The following is a 20,070-nucleotide window of genomic DNA, read 5'->3' on the forward strand; positions in this document are numbered from 1 at the left end:
TCATCTGATGCCAATCAGGTCCTGAATGCTCAGGTGCTTGAGCTGGTACAGCACCTGCTTGGCATGCAGAAGGTCCCAAATTCAGTCTCTGGCACCATCAGTTGAAGCAGTTTTCCCAACCTGGATCCCAAAAGTGGGGCATGAAGCTTCTGAAGGTGTGCCTGATACCTTGGGAAAGATCTGATACCTTTCCATGGTAGGACTGATACCTTGGAAAGACATTCTCTGTCTCAGGAGACAATACTGACTTTAATGGACCAAGGATTCAATAAAAGGCAGCTTCATGTGTCCCCAATCAAGCTTTTCTGAACAAAGTTTGAGTCCCGTGGCACCTTTAGACAAACAAATTTTTATTCAAGGTATAAGCTTTCATGTGCATGCACACTTCTTCAGATCAATCGAAACAGAAGTTACCAGTCAATGTATCTGAAGAAGTGTGCATGTGCACGAAAGCTTATACCTTGAACAGAACTTTGTTGGTCTTAAAAGTGTCGCTGGACTCGAACTTTGTTCTGCTGCTTCAGACCAATACGGCCACCCCCACCTGAAAATGTCTTTGTGGAAAGCTTTTCCTGGTTATCTGCCTGCCCATTTGGTATGAGTAGTTGGGAATGTTGCGGGTCCAGGATGAGCTGTATACCACTCACGTGTCTAGGATCTTGGAGTTAGGATGCTGATGGTCTGAAAAAGGTATTTTCGATTCTTCCTGTGCTTTCAGTTTAAGGCTAAGGTACTGAACTGTATGGGTGGGGGGTGGGTGTGCAGGCACGCCCGAAGGTCCTTGTTGCAAGCATGTAGCATATTGTAAGTAAGAGAGACTGCGGCAAAGTACCCAGCTTGGCAACATTCTCTGTGGTAGAAGAGCAATATCTGCCTGATCGCTGCTGATGACGCTTTTTTGTTATTTTCTGTATTCCTTCAAAAAATAACTCTCCTTTATACAGGTTAGATCCTGCGAGGGTCTGGAAACACTCTCCATGGGTCTCACCAAGCAGTATTTGCGTTACACTGGCACTGCCCTCTTTGGAGTGGTTGCCAGCCAGAAAGGAAATATTGCCTATGTGACTCTGCGGGGCGATAAAGGCCGCTATGTGGCAGTGCCAGCGTGTGAGCACGTTTTCATCTGGGATACACGGAAGGGAGAGAAGGTGAGCAGCTCTCGGCCTCTAAGACAACACAGCAGACTCAGAGGTGTCTTGCTGCTTGCACCTTTTAAAATACATATATGAAGCCGAAAAGAGTTGTGTGGGGTTGCAAAGAGACTGATGTGGATGGTTGAGAACTATTGCGGAGGCCACCCTGAGCGGAAAACTGTGATGGGAAGGGATATGCTAATCGTACAAAGAAGGTTTTGTTGGCATCTGCCTGTTGTGATTATTACTGAAATAAGTCAATAAGGGAACACGGTGCTGCAAATACCAGGAAAACAAAATACACTGAGAAAGCAATTTCTAACAATTATATATAAAGACTTATGCAAGCTTATTTTAATTATTTTATTTATATATATTATATATGTGTACGTTTTTAAAAAATAATAAATAAAATTATATATTTTATATAAAATAAGTATTTTAAAGTTAAATACAATATCAATAGATGGAAACTTTATAAAGTGAAACTTTGGACATATGCGTACAACGTGTCTTCTGAAATAAATCTTAAACATATGTGCGTCCCATGTCAGAGGAGAAAAGATGAGCCACGACAAAATGCAAAACGGAATACAAGTCGAAACAAGTTTGCTTAACATCATACAAGACAACTCAAAGGGAAAAAAATCAGGCACCAAAATGACTTGTGTTTTCTGTGCTTTTGGCAAGCAATGATTTTAACAGCAGTTATATAAATAAAAATATAAATAAAGGAGCTGCGGTGGCTCAAGTGGTTAAGACGCTGAACTGCAGGCTGTGGAAGGTCGGTAGTTCAGCAGTTCGAGACCCGAGTTGGCTCATGATGGAGTGAGCTCCCATCTCTAGTTCTAGCTCCTGCCAACCTAGCTGTTCGAAAGCAAGAAATTGCAAGTAGATAAATAGGTACCACTTCAGTGGGAAGGTAACAGCGTTCCGTGCGCCTCGGTGTTTAGTCATGCCGGCCACATGACCACGGAAATGTCTTTGGACGGCGCTGGCTGTTCGGCTATGAAACGGAGATGAGCACCGCAACCCTAGAGTCGGACTCGACTGGCTTTCGAGCAAGGGAGCCCTTACCTTTATATAAATATCATTCTCTGTCTGATATGGCTTTCCAGCATACTCAGGTGTCTCCCAGGTAAGGTCATGTTTCTAATCTTCATCAGAGTGAAGGATAAGCATTTTCCTATGGAGCTCCCTAACGCCATGAAAACTCACACCGGTTCCCATACGTGAGGAGCAAGCTGCTTCAAACTCAGGAGGGCTTTTCCTTCCACAGTGTCTTTTGTTTTCCTGGTATGTTGTGATTGCAGGAGCAGGGCTAACTCCTCTTCTGTAGGGAGCTCTGTTGCTTGGATGTCACCTCCCCGGTCGCTGCCCGCCTAACGGCAGGTGGGGGCCTCTGGAGCCGGCCTCTGATGGCGGTCTGGACAATCACTTTTGGGGTTTATTTATTTTATTTCACTTACACCCCGCTCTCCCTGCAAGTGGAGAGATACATAGGCACAACTGTGCAATAAAATACAACAAGATTAGAACGGTTAAGGCACCAAGTGCAATAAAAATAGGACACATTAAAACAATTAAAACAAAAGCTCACATCTTGCAGGATACGTTAGGAACTAAAAAACTCACTCCCTATTGTATATCGCGGTGGGATCAACGAGGGGGGATGCCATGGGCCAAGATGTTCCGAGTGGCCAGTCGGCCCAACCTGGCAGTCCTACTCTGCAGTTACTCGGTGGTGGTGGCGGCGGCTCCTACTCAAAAGCCTGGCGGAAGAGCTCTGTCTTGCAGGCCCTGCGGAACTGTAAGAGGTCCCGCAGGGCCCTGATCTCCTCCGGGAGCTCATTCCACCAGGTAGGAGCCGCCACCAAGAAGGACCTGGCCCTCGTGGCAGCAAGCCTGGCCTCTTTAGGACCCGGGGTCACTAGGCGGTGTTGTGACCCCGACCGAAGTGCTCTTTGGGGCCTGTATGGGGAAGGGCGGTCCCGGTATGGGTAAAGTGATTATGAACTTTCTTTTGGAATTCTAGACCCTGACCTTTTTCCGTTTTATCCCATAAAAGAAGAACTTTGAATCTTGTTCAGGAAGCCAGCTTGCTCTCTCTTGCTTGCATCAGATGATCATCTTGTGACAACTGCCTAAAACCTTGAGTGAATCTTTTCCTCTCCCAGATAGATCTCGGGGGAAAGGGGGGAGGGGTTATATTAGGATTTTGAAAACTCCCCTAACAGAGGACCATGCCAGATACCCTATCTCAGACCACGCAGGGTTTTTGCCTGTAGGGCCAGTGTGGCTCCATCAGCACTGAGGCAATGTGTTTAGGCCGGAGGGTTCTGATGAACAACCTGGGCATTGCATTCTGAAGCGGCTACAATTCCTGAACGTTTTCCCAGTTTTCCTTCTGAGCTGCTTTGGCAATGGGAAGGGGCAGGAGAGGGTGCGAGAGCTGGGGGTAATCCGTTTTCTGGGAAGAACCCCTTTCACGCTTTCAAAAAGTGCCTTCCCAACAAAAGGAGCTAGAGTCACTTTCTTTTTTGAACAAACGAAAGCTTGGGCATTCAGTGAGCCTGATTGTGATGACAAATGGCCAGCATTTCCGAAAAGTGAAAAAGCACCACAGGCAGGGATGACGTGGACCAGGGCACGCAACCGGGGCAGCAGGGAGGAGCTTGCCACATAAAAGCTTAGTTGCTGCTGGTCTGTATCGGCAGCAGTGTTCCCTCTAAGCTGAGTTAGTGTGAGCTAGCTCACAGTTTTTTAGCCTCCGGCTCACACAGTTTTGTCTGAGCTCAGGAAGGAGGGCTCCAGGGCACACGTAATTTATGCAGCAGCCAAATGGCTCGCTCACAACTTTAATGCCAGTAACTCATGAGGTAGAATTTTTGCTCACAAGACTCCACAGCTTAGAGCAGTGATGGCGAACGTTTTAGAGACCGAGTGCCCAAACTGCGACCCAAAACCCACTTATTTATCGCAACGTGCCAACACGGCAATTTAACCTGAATACTGAGGTTTTACTTTAGAAAAAACAACTGATACGTTGATCCAAACAAAGTAAGGAAAGCAGTCCCAAGTGCTTTCATTTACTTAAAATTATTTGGCAGATAATTCAACACTTTAACTATAGTCTGGGCCTGGCTGGGGCGATGGCACGCGTGCCCACAGAGAGGGCTCTGAGTGCCACCTCTGGCACCCGTGCCATAGGTTCGCCACCACTGGCTTAGAGGGAACATTGAATTTGGCGGCTGCGGCAGCATGGAAAAACCACACATGTCCCCATTCCTTTGCCGTACTTTTAAATACCCTGCACATGCAAACAAACGGGTGGTTGGAGTGTATTAACAAATAACGAATCAGCGTTTTGGGCCCTAGGTCCTGGCAGATGTGTGCGTATAATCCAAAGAGACCTCTCCTACCTTTTCTACATGAGTTGATTTGAGTCTCTCGTATTCCACGTTGCAGGTTCTCATCCTCCAGGGCCTCAAGCAGGAAGTGACGACGCTTTGCCCATCCCCTGATGGGCTTCACCTGGCTGTGGGGTACGAGGATGGGTCCATCCGTGTGTTCAGTCTCCTAAGCGGCGAAGGCAGCATCACTTTCAATGGGCATAAAGCCGCGGTTACAGCCTTGAAATATGATGAGCTGGGAGGCTGCCTGGCTTCAGGGTCAAAGGTGAGAATTCTTGGGGTAACTACAGGGTCACGGGAACAAATGGAGCAGTATTATTTATATGGTGCCCCTCATTTTTGATGGTGCTTTGTGGAGCACAGGAAGACAGGTCCCTGCCCTGGGGTGCTTACAATTGCACATTTGTCTAGAGAGAGAGGAAGACCTGTGGAAACTTAGTTTCAGTAGGCAATTGTCAAAGGCTTTGGGACGAAGGCAGATATGAGGGAAGGGCTTAAAAGAAGAAGAAGAGCTGGATTCATACCCTGCCCTTCACTCGGAGTCTCTGAGTGGCTTACAATCTCCTTCTCTTCCTCTCCCCACAACTGACACCCTGTGAGGTAGGTGGGGCTGAGAGAACAGCTCTTGAGAGAACAGCTCTGAGAGAACTGTGACTGACCCAAGGTCACCCAGCTGGCTGCATGTGGAGGAGGAGTGGGGAATCAAACCCGGCTCTCCAGATTAGACTCTGCCGCTCCTAACCACTACACCCAACTGTAGAGAGGTGGCATCATGTAAGTCTTCTAGGAGGCAGTTCTAGGTATCAGTTTTCTTCCTGAGTTTCACTAATGTAATCTCAGAATAAGTGGCATGCTGTGTATTAGATTGGATTGGAATTAAATGGAATTTGGCACAGCAAATAGTTCTGTCAGAGCTCTTCTCTCAAGAGCAGTTCTTGAAAGAGCTCTCTCAGCCCCGCCTATCTCACTGGGTGTCTGTGTGGCTAATAGTCATTGAAAGACCTAGCCTTTTCTATGAATTAGTCTGAACCTTTTCTAAGACCCATCTGGCCCCCTGAGTGTCATCGTTCTGCATGGAAGTGAACACCGTATGTTAATTCTACCTGTTCAGAGAACCATCTTGTCTGTTCTGAACCAGCTTCATTGGCTGACTTCACGTTCTGTCTTTTTGTATCCAGGATACGGATGTCATCGTTTGGGATGTGATCAACGAGAGTGGTTTGTATCGGCTGAAGGGCCACAAGGATGCCGTGACGCAGGTGCTCTTTCTGAAGGAGAAGAATATACTGGTCTCCAGGTAAAGGTGCCGAGTTCGGATCCTGTGGGCCAGGCCTCTAAATGATGCTTAGGTCCTGATCCGAGTGCTTGAGTTAATTCGAGGACTTTATAGCACATTTATAAAGACCAGCACAGCCGAATTCAGGCCCACCAACCGGATGTTCTAGTCTTCTCGGTTCTTAGCCGCTTAGCTAAGTGGGTGGGCCTCTTGTGGACTGTTTTGTCTGACATGAGGGAAAACAAACTCAGAAGACTGGTGCCGTTTGTTTGTCTTCAGTTTTGTGACTTGTATTTGCTGTGCCAAGCCGTTAAAGCCGTAAATAGAGAGCCCGGGTGGTGTAGTGTTGGGCTAGAATCCCCACCCTGCTGTGAAAGCTCACTGGATGACCTTGGGCTGGTCACATGTTTTCAGGATAACCTATCTCGCAGGGCTGTTGTGAGGAAATGTGGAGGAGAGGAGAATGATATAAGAAGAAGGGACTGGATTTATACCCCACCCTTTACTCGGAGTCTCAGAGCGGCTTACAGTCTCCTTTCCCTTCCCCTCCCCCTGTGAGGCAGTTGGGGCTGAGAGAGCTCTTTTGATAACTGCTCTTGAGAGAACAGCTCTGAGAGAACTGTGGCTTGCCCAAGGTCACCGAGCAGCTGCATGTGGAAGAGTGGGGAATCAAACTCGGTTCTCCCAGGTTAGAGTCTGTGCTCCTAACTACTACACCAAACTGGGTGTATTTTTGGGGTCCCCATTTTGGGGAGAAAGATGAGTTATAAATGAAGTAAATAAAATAAGTATAAAAATGAGGAGTGGCAATTATCCATTATAAATGAAGAGAAGAGATGCAACCCTCTTCCTATTCCTCTTGTATGGGGGGGGTGCAGAAGACTGACTGCGGCTGGCCATCTGTGCTCTCCCACGTACAAATATTCAGTATGTGGGTTGAAAAGGGATGGTGCCAGCGAGGGAGGGGGCGGCACACTTGCACAGTGTCCTCTAAGGGAGTGTATCCAAATTCTTCTAGCTCTGCCACTTTCTGACAAGTAGGTTGCCATAGGAAATAGTAATTGACACAGCCCAGTCCACATATTTTGCCTGCTTTAGCTGTTCAGTGGTGGGCAGGGTTTTTTTGTAGAAAAAGCCCAGCAGGAACTCATTAGCATAATAGGCCACACCCAACAACAGAGAGCCATTAGCATATTAGGCCACACCCCACATGTTACCAGAAGTGTGGTCATCCAACCACACCCACTTTTTGCTCCTTATTCTGTTTACTTTGTTGTCAAAACCCAGGGCCTTTTTTGTAGCAGGAACTTCTTTGCATGTTAGGCCACACACCCCTAATGTAGCCAATCCTAATGAGTGTCTGCTGTTGGGTGTGGCCTATTATGCTAATGAGTTCCTGCTGGGCGTGGCCAACTCAGGAGCCAGCCGGAACTCCGTTCCTGTGCGTTCCTGCCCAAAAATAGCCCTGGTGGTGGGTAACAGCTGAACTGCGCAGCTCAAAATTAGCTAAGTAAATTTAGATTTGATCTCGAAGACACTGTGTTTACCATCCTCTATGTGATTTCCCCCCCCCCCTTCCCAGTGCAAAAGACACGCTAGTGAAATGGTGGGATCTGAACACGCAGCACTGCTTCAAAACACTGGTTGGCCACCGAACTGAGGTAAGTCAAATATTGAGATAGGAGCGATAAGAACGGGCAGAAAGAGTATTGAACGTGGAAGCTTTCTTCCTTGGAGTTTATGTCATTGTCATCCAGTCGTCTTCCCACTGCCCCCACTGGCTTGTTTACTTAGGTCGTTTTGAATCCGCTTTTCTCCTGTTCCTGACTCAAGATTATCATCACAAGGAAAGATGAAAAAAGACCAGATTGAAGCCACAAACATCGTGAACACTCAGCTAGCCAAAAATGACCGGCCGTTATAACCCTCTTAAAAAGATCCTTCTCAATAACTCAGCCCACATAGCTTGCAAAAAAAAACAACCCCACCTCAGAGTTGGAGAAATGTGTGTGAAAAAGCAGGCCACACTGGGTTTATTTTTTAAAATTTTTTAATTTAATTTATAGCCCACTCTCCCTTGCAGATAACATTAGCATCAGAAACAATATTAAAACAATTTAATATGGATGGATCAATGAGAACCCTTTATAACGTCAGTTAATACTAATCAACCAGATGGCAGCCAGTACTGTAACTCAGGGGTGTAAAACGTAAGGCCCGGGGGCCGGATCCAGCCCATCCAGGGCTCTTATGCAGCCTGCGGGCAACTGATGCAGGGGATGGGGTGCTGGGGGCAATGGGCAGGCCCACTCAATTATGGCTTGAGCACAGCAGAACAACCTCGCCTGCAGCAGTCAAGCATCGTGGGGCCATCTGCCCAGCATTACACTGCTGCCTCTCCAGTCCACCTCTGTGGGTATTCCTCTAGACCCCCCCCCTCCCATCCCAGGGGGCCTTGCAGTGACAACGCACCAACTCAGAGTTTACCAGCTGCTGTCCTTTATGCATTTCCTATCTCCAGTAACTGGCACTACGAATTATGGCACACGTGGGCTGGCCCGACAAAAAGACATTTGTGTCAGATCCGGCCCTCATAACAAATGAGTTTGACACCTCTGCTGGTGCATCTTCTCCCAAAGGGAGGGTCCAGGTCATGTGTATTGATAGGTAATAGATCAACGCTGTAGCAGAGCGGGCAGACTAGAATGAAGGAATCACACGAGACAGCTCACTAGAAAAACAGGGCTCTTCTGAATATTATTTTTGTTGCTTGTTTGTCCCTATTGCTTTGCCCTCCCCCTTTTTCCACATGTGTTTTGCTCCCTCTGGGACTACTAGGGAGAACAAAACACATTGGGGGGGGGGGAACCCTGAAGCAACACGGGCAAATGAGTCTCAAAAGTGGCAGTGCGGAAGAGCCCACCGGAAAGACGAGGGAGGCCAATCCAGATGAGCTGCCGCTGCCTCAGCCATAGGCCTGGCGGAACATTTTCGCTCAGCAGGCCCCCGCGGAACTGCATTAGCTGAATGGGATTTGCTCACATTCATTAGTCTTGCTTTAGTTGGGTGGGGGTCTGCTCGCATTTCAGCACCAGTTTAGGACTGCGGTCTCCACTGCCCTGAAGGGGGCTTTGTATTCCCTTGATGGGAAGAGCGCCATCTTTGAAGTAGCTTCGTCTCTCTAGAGCAGTGGTACTCACTCCATGGCGTGCGGAGAGCCGCGTCTGCTATTATTCTCCACCAGAAGAGCCACATGACTACTATATGCCCTGTTTGCCATCACACCTGTTGTCATTTATTTATTTGGACTTGTATCCTGCCCTCCCTGCAAGCAGGCTCAGGGTGAGTTCCAACAGTATGAATACCAATATACAATGCAATGAAAGCCATTTAAAGCAACAGTATAAGGCAGCACAAAATCCTAAAATACCATGTAAAGTCTGATCAGATGTCTCAGCGCTGAAGATGGGACAGGAGTCTGGGTTCCCAGATGGCTGTTCGAATCCAGGCCGCTGGTGGGAGGCCATCCATCCATTAATATTTAATATTAATAGTTATAGGCAGTGTTCCCTCTAAGCTGAGTTAGTGTGAGCTAGCTCACAGGTTTTTAGCCTCTGGCTCACACATTTCTGTCTTAACTCAGGAAGGATGGCTCCAAAGCAGACTAATTATGCAGTAGCCAAGTCGCTCACTCACAAAGTAGAATTTTTGCTCACAAGACTCCACAGCTTAGAGGGAACATTGGTTATAGGTAATGATAACATTTTTAATTACCAGGGTAGCTCTGTGTACGTGTATGGTTGTCTCTCTGCATTTGATGACGTGTGCATGCACACGAAAGCTTACAGCCAGGATTAAGCTTTGTTGGTCTTAAAGGTGCCACCGTATTCAGCCTTTCTTCTGCTGCTTCAGACCAACATGGCTACTGTGATGACCCCTTCTCTGGGGAGGTCTGGTTTCCCTTTAAAGGGTTCTTTATATTTTGTTCTACAGGGTTTATCTGGCTGCCACCAGGAAATTTTAAAAGGATTTCCAAACCTTTATACTTTTTTTTGGCTATCACTGGGTAGGTAGGTCGAGGGTTTAGGCTTTCATGAGGGTCTATGTGTTTCTTGAGGAATTATTTCTTTCAGAGCTGGCAGACTTGAATAAAAGTAGATTTATTGAAATAATTTGTAAATAAAAGAGTATAACAAGGTAACCGGTACTGTGGATATTTTTAACACTTGCTTTGTGTCTCACATTCTTTTCCTTTCACTGTCAGGGATCTTGGCATGTAACTTTGTAACTTTAACTCAAGGTCATGTAAGTTCACTGTTTCTCTCCAGGACATACAGCCTTTCTTAAACTTTGTCTTCAATTACTTTCATTTACATTTTTCTATCCTCTTAGAACAACCTCAGCTGTTCTTAATTGCACACACACAGACTGTCTCTCTCTCAGACTTCAGAACGAACTTCAACTAACTTAACCCACACAGGGATGTGTCTCTTTCCTCTCATACCCAGAACTTAACTCACTTCTCAACTGTCCTTATCAACTGTCAAAACCTCTAACTGTCACTCCTGACAGACATACCCATTCATCCCTCCCCCTCTCTGTCAATCACCAATCACACCACTTGCCTGTTTCAACCACGCTAGACTATCATACAGCCATGCAACCAAACTTTTAAAGACACACACACACATATAAAACAAGGAATCATTACAGCTACCCACCTGGATCTCTCCTCAACACTGTTGAACCTTAGGAAGACCTTGTGTCTCTGTAGTGGGGGGAAGGGCTTCCCTCTCTGTCTTCCAGCTCTGTCTTCCACATGGTAGAGGTTCGTGCATGGGGCAGAGAGAGCTGACAGAGAGAACTTTTCCTCCTCCTCCCAAAAGACTAGAACTTGAGTGCATCCGATGAAGCTGATGGGCAGGAGGTTCAGGACGGACAAAAGGAAATACTGCTTTCCACAGAGAGGGATTAAAACGTGGCATTCGCTGCCAGATGTAGTGATGGCCACAGAATAAACAACTTTAAAAGAGGATTAGACTAATTCATGGAGGACAAGTCGATCAGTGGCTACTAGCTGTGGTGACTGAGGGGACCCTCCACATTCAGTATCACTAAAGCTGTGAATCCCAGAGCGAGGAGGCAACATCAGGGGATGGCCTCAGCCTCTCTGCCCTGTTGTTGGCCCTCCAGAGGAACTGGTTGGCCACTGTGTGAGACAGGAGGCTGAACTAGATGGACTCTCACTGGTCTGACCCAGCAGGGCTTCTCTGATGTGAGGCACAGCAGGTCGGGTGAGGGAGTGAGAGGGCCGAGGTGGCCGGAGGAGAGCAAGCTGGCCATGGAGAAAGGGGAGTGAAATGGCCCATACCCTTACTCTGACCCAGTTGCTTATTTCCTGGGTGGCTGATGTGATGGTTTACTCTCTCTCTTCTCTGTGGCCAACTTTCTCTCATCCAAGCAGTTGTCGGGGTGCTGAGATGAAAGTGCAGAGGCTGTGGAGAAGGGGGGGGTGTAGCTGGAGAGGATGGGCCCTTCACTTCTGATCCTCGGCATGAGGCATACCTCAGGGAGGCATGTAGCCGATCCATCCTCCGGTCCCACCCATGGCGTAAATCACCTGTCCGCCACAAGCTCGATCAGACAACAGCCTAGCCCACTTTCCTGGCACATGGGCCAGGTACCACATTGGGGAGCAGTGCTCAGAAGAGCCACAGGTGGCCTGTCAAAAATCTCCCCCAGTCAGTCCCAGCTCCACAGTCTGAGGATCCTTAAATCCTGTTTTAAACATGAGGACGTGTGTATTTATCTGAGGAAAACCAGAAAAGCCAGTTTGTTCTGTCATTGCTTAGCTACTGTTGCTGGGGTGGATTGAGGAGTCTTTATTTATTCTGATCTGTTCTCCTTGTTCAGGTGTGGGGATTGGCCTTAGTTGCGGAAGGGAAGCTTCTTCTCACAGGGTCGGCGGACAGCGAACTGAGAGGCTGGAGCATCAACCATTTCCAGGAAGTAAGAGCTGGTGTTCCTTTGTCCTTCTGTGTCTGCCTCCCGTTCCAAATGGTGGACTATAAAACTGGTGGTTTTGTGTTTCCTGTCTAAGATGGGCTCTGATCTCTCAACTGGTGGAGGAGGCCACCAGCTCGCTTTGGATTATTTGCTCTTTTTGGTCAGCCATTAGTCATGCGTTCTTGTACTTACAAGAACGAGGGGCGCTCCCGGCATTTTGTGGGGGTTGAATTTAAGGAGTTAATCAGGGGTTGTTGCAAAGGTCCCAGAGCAATATTTTCCATCGTGCCTGGCTGTGGCTTTGAAGCAGGAAGGTATGCCTTGGTGGCTGTACGGCCTGTGCGCAACTCCCATAATTCCCTGTGCACCACATGAACTGCTGCCAGGTCTGTACCAGCTGGCCAAAAGTAAATCACGAGCAGATAGTGCGGCCAGTTTGGTGTAGTGGTTAGGAGTGCGGACTCTAATCTTGGAGAACCGAATTCGATTCCCCACTCCTCCACATGCAGTTGCTGGTGTGACCTTGGGTCAGTTACAAGTTCTCTGAGAGCTGTTCTCTCAGGAGCAGTTCTTGAAAGAGCTCTCTTGGCCCCACCTACCCCACAGGGTGTCTGTTGTGGGGAGGGGAAGTGAAGGGGATTGTAAAATGCTTTGAGACTCCTCCAGGTAGTGAAGGGTGGGGCATAAATCTAATCTCTTCTTCTTATGCCCAGTGGCCCTGCTGCAGAGCTCCAGATCTTTTTGCTGATGTGACAGGCAGCTGCTGGGCCTGTAGTTTGACTCCGCCTGTCTGTATTTGCGGAATGATTCCATCCCGCACAGGTGACTCATTGAACGAGTTTGCAGCAGGGAAGACGGAATGTGCTGTGCTTTATCCTATTGCTTTTTTTGTATTATAAACAGAATCTAGACCCTCATGAGCCCCAGTACAAGAGAAGTAAAGGTCCTTCAGAGAGCCTAGAAGAATTTTCTGAAGCTGATCAGGAAGAGACCCAGGAAGAGGTATTTTTCTGCGCATTCTTGGCTGGATAGCGTTTGTGCTGTCTTCCAAAATATGTTTAAAATTAAGGTTTTAAAATGTGTCTGCACCAAACTGGATCTCAAGGCGCAAGGAGGTAATGTCCACGCCCCCCCCCCTCTCTCTCTCTCACACACACACACACACACACACACACACACACACACACACACACACAGAGCCATTGGGGTCCCAAAAAGAAAGAAACTGGGTCTCAGCATGATAGAAACAAAAATCCCATTTTTTCCGCTTGAGAAGGACTTTTATATGTTTACAGGCATCCTGCCCTGATTACTATCTTGTCAAGAAGTCACAAATGGTTAAGCCTTTGGCAGGTGGGGTCTGCAGAAGATGAGAGGGGCCGGTATATGACACAGTATTAATATAGTTCTGGTCATCTAAAGATTTGTCCTTGAATACTGCAAAGTGCTCTCTTCGCCTTTCTCGCAAGTCTGCGGGGACCCTCCTGTATGGTGCACGGCCCTTTCCACACGCTACGTGACATGTTTTGCTACTGCTCATTTGTGACAGAGCGCATTTTAAATGTCCGGGCCATCAGTACTGAGAGCCTGGAAGCACTGTTGAAAGCAGACATTGGTGTCCGGATTCCTGGGCTGTGGTGCCTGAATGCGGCTGTTCTGCTAGTTTGGCCGGGTTGTCTGGCTGGCTTACTTGAAATGCTTTGCTTATAATTGTTTACCCACTCCCCCCCCCCCTTTAGCACATCCTGAGCTGCACAAAGGCTGGCTCCATTATGCGGGAAGGAAGGGACCGAGTTGTGACTCTCGCCACTGACCGGACGGGGCGGATTCTCGCTTGCCATGTAAGTTGCCCGCTGTTGGTGTTCACCGAGGGCTGGGGCCTTCCCAAAGGGTCTTCGTTACAGCTCTGCGGAGGTAACTTAACACGTGGAATTTACTGCCACAAGTAGTGGCGGTGGCTACAAGCATAGACAGCTCCAAGAGGGGACTGGATAAACATATGGAGCAGGTGTCCATCAGTGGTTATTAGCCATAAGGTATAGATGAAACACTCTGCCTGGGGCCAGTGATGCTATGTATTCTTGGTGCTCGGTGGGGCAAGCGTGGGAGGGCTTCTAGTTTCCTGGCCCCACTGGTGGACCTCCTGATGGCACCGGTATTTCTGGCCACTGTGTTGGACTGGATGGGCCCTTGGCCTGATCCAACATGGCTTCTCTTTTGTTCTTAACTTGGCAACCGACTCTCCATCTCTTCCAAGGGAACGGACTCTGTCCTGGAAATATTCTGCGTTCTTAGCGAGGAAGAGATCCGTAAGAAAATGGAGAAGAAAATGAAGAAAGCAAGGAAAAAGGCCAAGTAAGTGCTTATTTAGCATTCTATTCCGATGGTTTAAGAATGTGTGAAAGCTTTGACCTGCGTCCGGAGGCAGGCAGCCCTTCCCAAAGATTCATGATCAGCGTAAGAATCTCTGAGTGGCAATCCTGGTGTTTGCAAATGGACACAGCTCTACATCACAGCATAAGAAACAGGCAGGTTGTCTCGCCACTGTATCCGGATCCTGGTGCAAGTGCCTTTCCCCTACTTCTGGTCCCCCTGCTCAGGTCATCAAAGGGAGGGCCCGAAGCCGTCAGATCCCCTCCCCTTTCATGCCAGCTTCCAGGTCCACGAGGAATCTCCTCCCCATGTTGCCGTACTTATTTATAAGTTCTAGACTGCCATCCCTTGGGCACAGACCTCAGGGCAGCGTACAACAATTCCAATAGCATCAATTACAGATTAAAATAGAACAATTAAAACAGTAAAATACAGAACAATTTCAAAATTCAAATTCAAATACCTTTTATTGGCATACAATATTAGAAGCATTTCCCAATAATACAATCCAAAAGAAATTATAAAATAGATAGTCGTGGCTATGTATGGCCTAACTCAAGTTGTCACAAGCTAGATTTGACCATACAAAAGATGCCTGAATCATAAAATAAATTGGCATTCTAAACTTTTAAACTTAAGTTTTTAGACTTATAAATTAAGAATCATTAATATGATCAGGGTCACTCTTCCGTTTTATAAAACCATGGAGAAACTTAGCGGTCAGTTCAATGATCTCCGGATCTCGTGAAGCAAAGAGAAATTGTACCTTGATTCTATTCGATTGGCCTGCTACCAACCTAAGGGGGGCTTCTATAAACTCCACTCTAATGTCATTTAACAATTTCCAGTGTAAGAGTACGTGCTCAACAGTTTCTATTTCACTTCTATTACATCCACAGAACCTGATTGAATAAGGAATTTGCTTATATCTCCCCTCAAGAATAGCAGAGGGGAGAACATTAAGACGGGCCAACAGATAAGCTCTACACACAGAACAATTTCAGATGATGCTGAAAATTAGGCCAAATGGTAGCCTTCCCCTCTAGGGGAAGGAGAGAGATGGGAGTGCCAGGCTAGATGGAAACTGTTGCTGCCCTTAACCGTTGGCCTGCCGGAACATCTCTGCCTTACAGGCCCTGCGGAACTGTATTAGGTCGTAAAAACGTGTAGGGCACGAATGTCATTCAGCAGAGAGTTCCACCGGGTTGGAGGCAGGGCCAAAAAAGCCCCGGCTCTGGTTGAGGACAGCCGGATGTTTTTCGGGCTAGGGATTGCCAGTAGGTTCTCCTCCCCGGAGTGTAATGCTCTTTGGGGGGTATGCCAGGAGAGGCGGCCCTGTAGATACGTTGGTCACAGACCGTTTAGGGCCTTGAAGGTTAATACCCAAACCTTGATCCATTATTCAACTTGGAGCCAGTGCAGCTGGCAGAGCACTGGTTGAACGTGTGATGTCCTTGGGGCTCCGGTAAGAACCTGTGCCGCTGTATTCTGTACCAGTTGTATTTTCCAGGCCAGTCTCAAGGGGTAGCCCTACGTAGAGCGAGTTACAGTAGTCTAGCCTAGAGGTGACCATTGCCTGGATTACTCTGTGTCCATTCTCCCAGGCTTCTCACCAGTGTACAAAATTAAGCTGCAATCGGTGGCCTCTTAGATGTTCTTCGTGGTCCTCTCTTTGAAGATTTCCACCGGGGAGGCCTCTTGCTTGGACTGTGTAGCACAGCTGCTTGACAGCCTTTGGTGCCCGGCCTGCAAGCCCCTTAGTCTCCCTGCCTACCTAGACACCAAGCTCTTATGAGTGTTATAGAGGGACTCTGCACTGTAGATCTCTGCTGGCCGGCCTCTGATTTGGCAACAGAGCTACAAGATAAGGCAGAGGGTAGTCTAGCAGGAGAGAAGGGCGAAGAGTGGGCGGAGGATGCGCTTGGGCTTATTGAAACGGGTTTGAACATTTTAATAAGAACATAAGAGAAGCCGTGTTGGATCATGCCAAACGGCCCACCCAGTCCAACACTCTGCGACACACAGTGGCCAAAGCCCAGGTGCCATCAGGAGATCCACTAGTGGGGCCAGAACTCCAGAAGCCCTCCCAATGTGGCCCCACCGAGCACCAAGAAGACAGAGCATCACTGCCCCCAGACATAGTGTTGCATCTGTATGTTGTGGCTAATAGCCACTGATGGACGTTGGAAGACAGGAAGCAGAGAGGAGGAAAGAGGGTCATCTGTCTCCATAGTCTCATTGCCTAAACAATTTCTAGAGAACTGAAAAGAGGCTGGTGGTTGGGCGGGAGGGAACAGAGCTAGGTAACCCTCCAGAAGGAGGATGAATTGGGTCTGGGGTGGCCCGCGGCTGGTGAGATGGTGCTGTTTGTTATGTATTTTTGTCTTCTGGTTTCTGGTCCAGATTGCGGTTTGATTTTTTTCTGCCCACCCTAGGCAAAGAGCAAACGAGGGGGAGGAAGAGGAGGAGGAAGTCGATGGCAGTTTGGAGTGCAGTCTGCAAGAGAAGATCGTACGCCTCGTGAACTTAAAAGCTTCTGCCAAAATCAAGTGAGTGCCAAGCCTGGAGAACCAATCAGCACAGAGGGTCTCTTATTTCTGTCCTTCCATTTATATCCACCCTTTCTCCCCAGTGGGGACCCAAAGGAGCTTCCATGGGACCGCCCCACGTGTGCACAAACCCCCCCCTCCGCCCCAAGTGCCCCCGGAGCGCAGATTTAGCGATCCACACTCATGGGGGCAACTTCGCTATTAGTATATAGATAGAATATCGTGTAAAACAATTAAAATTAGATCCAAAGATACATTATATAATCACCGGGAACTGTCACAAAGTCACAAATATCACAAAATAGGAGACTTTAGATATGTATTAAAATAGAAGTTAAAATATCCCAGCAGGTGTAGTGTAGTGGTTAAGTGCATGGACTATAATCTGGGAGAACCAGGTTTGATTCCCCACTCCTCCACATGCAGCTGCTGGATGGCCTTGAGCAAGCCATAGTTCTGTCAGAGCTGTTCTTAAAAGAGCAGTTCTCGAAAGAGCTCTCTCAGCCCCTACCTACCTCACAGGGTGTCTGTTGTGGGGAGGGGAAGGGAAAGGAGATTGTAAGCCACTCTGAGACTCCTTCGGGTAGTGAAGGGCGGGGTATAAATCCAATCTCCTCCTCCTCTTCTTCTTCCAACTGATATGAGTAAAATAGAGTAAACGTTTTCTTAATTATAAATTAAGAGCCCATTAGGTCATATAGGCTAGGCCATCGTTTCATTTATAGCTAACGCAGGCATGTTTCTTCGGCGTTCTAAGAGAGATCACTACCGTCAGGTATTTTGCGACAGAGTGGATTTGGAAGACAAAGGTTGGTGGGGAACACCCCTCGTGTGTAGCGAATTTCTGGCGGCTCTAGCAATGGCCTATTGAGCTGCTTCCAAGATCTCCGGGGGCAGGGAGGGATGGGCCAGAGAGGCCAGTTGCATTAGCCAAGGATCTTTCAGGGTTTTTTTTTTTGTGAACAGAGTTCAGATTCTTCAACTCCAAAGTTAAACCCAAGCCAAAGTGTGGGCTCTTTTTTGGCATCTCGAGGGATCAGTAAGGTCTTTGTTCCCTGAGCAGGTTCCTGACCCTTGGGCCTGCGGGCACGCTGGTGACCTATCCAGAGAGCCTGCGAAGAAGAACCAATCAGCACAGAGGGCATGAAGTGCATGCCCTGTCCTTTCCGTGTCTGCTTAAGGCTCTTGCACGATTACAATCAACCGTGCCTAATTCAATCCTCTAGTTGACATGTTTGTGTTGCATTCCGTTTGCACGCCATTTCATGTTTGCCGCCATGGCTTTTTATTTGAACAGGTCTTTCGACTTGATACTCAGCCCCAAAGGGGAGCTGAAAGCGGCCGTCATGCTCCAGAACAACATGGTCGAGTCTTACAGCCTGAACTCGGCAGCGCAGCCCTCCCAAGTCGCCCGGACATCCAAGATAACCATCGGGGGTCACCGCAGCGATGTCCGGACGCTGGCGTTCAGCTCGGACAACATAGCCGTTCTCTCTGCCTCTGCCGAGTCGGTTAAGGTTTGGAACAGGTGAGAAGTCCTTCTCCAGGGGTAACGGAAGCCGCCCTGTACCGAATCAGACTATTGATTGGTCGTATTCCATGTTGTTTGCTCAGACGAAGAGCTGCCCCCGGGGTCCGAGGTCTTTCACATCGCTTGCCACCAATGCTCCCTCTAAGCTATGGAGTCTTGTGAGCAAAAATTGTATTTTGTGAGGTAACGGAATTAAAGTTGTGAGTAAGTGATTTGGCTACCACATACCGTGTTTCCTCGAAAATAAGACACTGTCTTATATTTATTTTTTCTCAAGAAGACACACTAGGGCTTATACCACAAATGCATATCGTGTTTCCCTGAAAATAAGACACTGTCTTATATTTATTTTTTCTCAAGAAGACACACTAGGGCTTATACCACAAATGCATACCGTGTTTCCCCGAAAACAAGACACTGTCTTATATTTATTTTTTCTCAAGAAGACACACTAGGGCTTATACCACAAATGCATACCGTAGAAATCCTGCTAGGGCTTATTTTTTGGGTAGGTCTTATTTTCGGGAAAACAGGGTAAATTAGTTTGCTCTGGAGCCATCTTTTCTGAGCTAAGACAAAAATGTGTGAGCCAGAGGCTAAAAAAACCTGTGAGCTAGCCCACACTAACTCAGCTTAGAGGGAACGCTGCTTGCCACCTGATTCTTCTAACTGGAGGTGCCCAGTGTGGAACCTTCTGAAAAAAGGGAAACACGAGTTTCAGTACAAGTTCACAAGTAGCACAGGTTGTGGCGTGAATCCGACAGAGGGTTTTGACTTTGGAAGGAACCTTTCCATCGCTGCTGGTTATCGTAGGGTCATCTAGGAATAGCCGCCTGTAGAGCCAGGAGTTTGGGGCACTGCCGATGGCTACGTTTGTCCACCACAAACTTTTCTGTTTTCCGTAATGTTTAGTGATTTTATTCTTGGACCATCCCTTTGAAGTACAGCCCAAAGCTTGGATGCAGTGAAAGGAAAGGCTCCATCCCTTGTAGGCCTGGAAATCGTGTTGGTCTGTAAGGTACGACTGGACTCAAATCCGGCTCTTCCAGTGCAGACTGACGTGGTTATCCACTTGAAACAATCTTGATATGGGCCCAGTAGGGCGTTCGAGACCAACCAGATTTTCAGGGAAGGAACTTTTGAGAGTCAGAGCTACCTTCGTCAGATGTGGGTCGGAGTGGAAATCTCTGAGTCCTTCCGTCCCAGTCAGAAGGTGGGAGGGGATGTGGCAAAGAAGAAACAGGGAAGCTTCAAGATCACAATGTGATATTCCCGAACTTGAGTTAATTCACAAGTTCAGTACAATGGGATGCCCCCCCCCCCCGGGCCAGGCTGAGTAGAAACCTAGGATTCTTATCTCACCACCAATGCTCCCTCTAAGCCGCGGAGCCTTGTGAGCAAAAATTCTACTTTGTGAGCTGCTAGCATTAAAGTGGCGAGCGAGCGATTTGGCCGCTGCATGAATTAGTTTGCTCCGGAGCCATCCCCCCTGAGCTAAGACAAAAATGTGTGAGCCGGAGGCTAAAAAACTGTGAGCTGGCTCACAGTAACTCAGCTTAGAGGGAACACTGCGTCACCACATATGCTGATCATCTGCCCCTGGGCATTTCCCCTCTGCTCTAATCAAGCTGACTCCGATATGCATCGTACCTCTGCATCCTGATTTTCTCCTCCGCAACATCCCTCCCTTCTTCTGACGGGGATAGGAGGACTTGAGAGGTTTCCGTTCAGACTCAGGGTGACCTCCTGCCCAGTCCTTTAACTGATGATGCAGGAGATTGAAGCTGGG

General features: G+C 47.9%; 1 protein-coding gene across 1 annotated transcript in view; it reads left to right on the forward strand.

The window, feature by feature from the left end:
- The window catches only part of WDR3 (WD repeat domain 3), a 53,160-nt gene that overhangs the window by 1,649 nt on the left and 31,441 nt on the right, over positions 1-20,070 (forward strand). The window contains exons 2-11 of the mRNA XM_015412900.1: positions 945-1,148; positions 4,602-4,811; positions 5,725-5,843; positions 7,405-7,483; positions 11,736-11,831; positions 12,732-12,830; positions 13,568-13,669; positions 14,086-14,183; positions 16,637-16,750; positions 18,048-18,278. Coding sequence (XP_015268386.1) covers positions 978-1,148; positions 4,602-4,811; positions 5,725-5,843; positions 7,405-7,483; positions 11,736-11,831; positions 12,732-12,830; positions 13,568-13,669; positions 14,086-14,183; positions 16,637-16,750; positions 18,048-18,278 — 1,319 coding nt within the window. The 5' untranslated portion in view covers positions 945-977. The remainder of the gene's footprint in view (positions 1-944; positions 1,149-4,601; positions 4,812-5,724; positions 5,844-7,404; positions 7,484-11,735; positions 11,832-12,731; positions 12,831-13,567; positions 13,670-14,085; positions 14,184-16,636; positions 16,751-18,047; positions 18,279-20,070) is intronic.

The sequence above is a fragment of the Gekko japonicus genome, unplaced genomic scaffold (genome assembly GCF_001447785.1).
Source record: "Gekko japonicus isolate JY-2015 unplaced genomic scaffold, Gekko_japonicus_V1.1 scaffold1488, whole genome shotgun sequence".
Taxonomy (NCBI): domain Eukaryota; kingdom Metazoa; phylum Chordata; class Lepidosauria; order Squamata; family Gekkonidae; genus Gekko; species Gekko japonicus.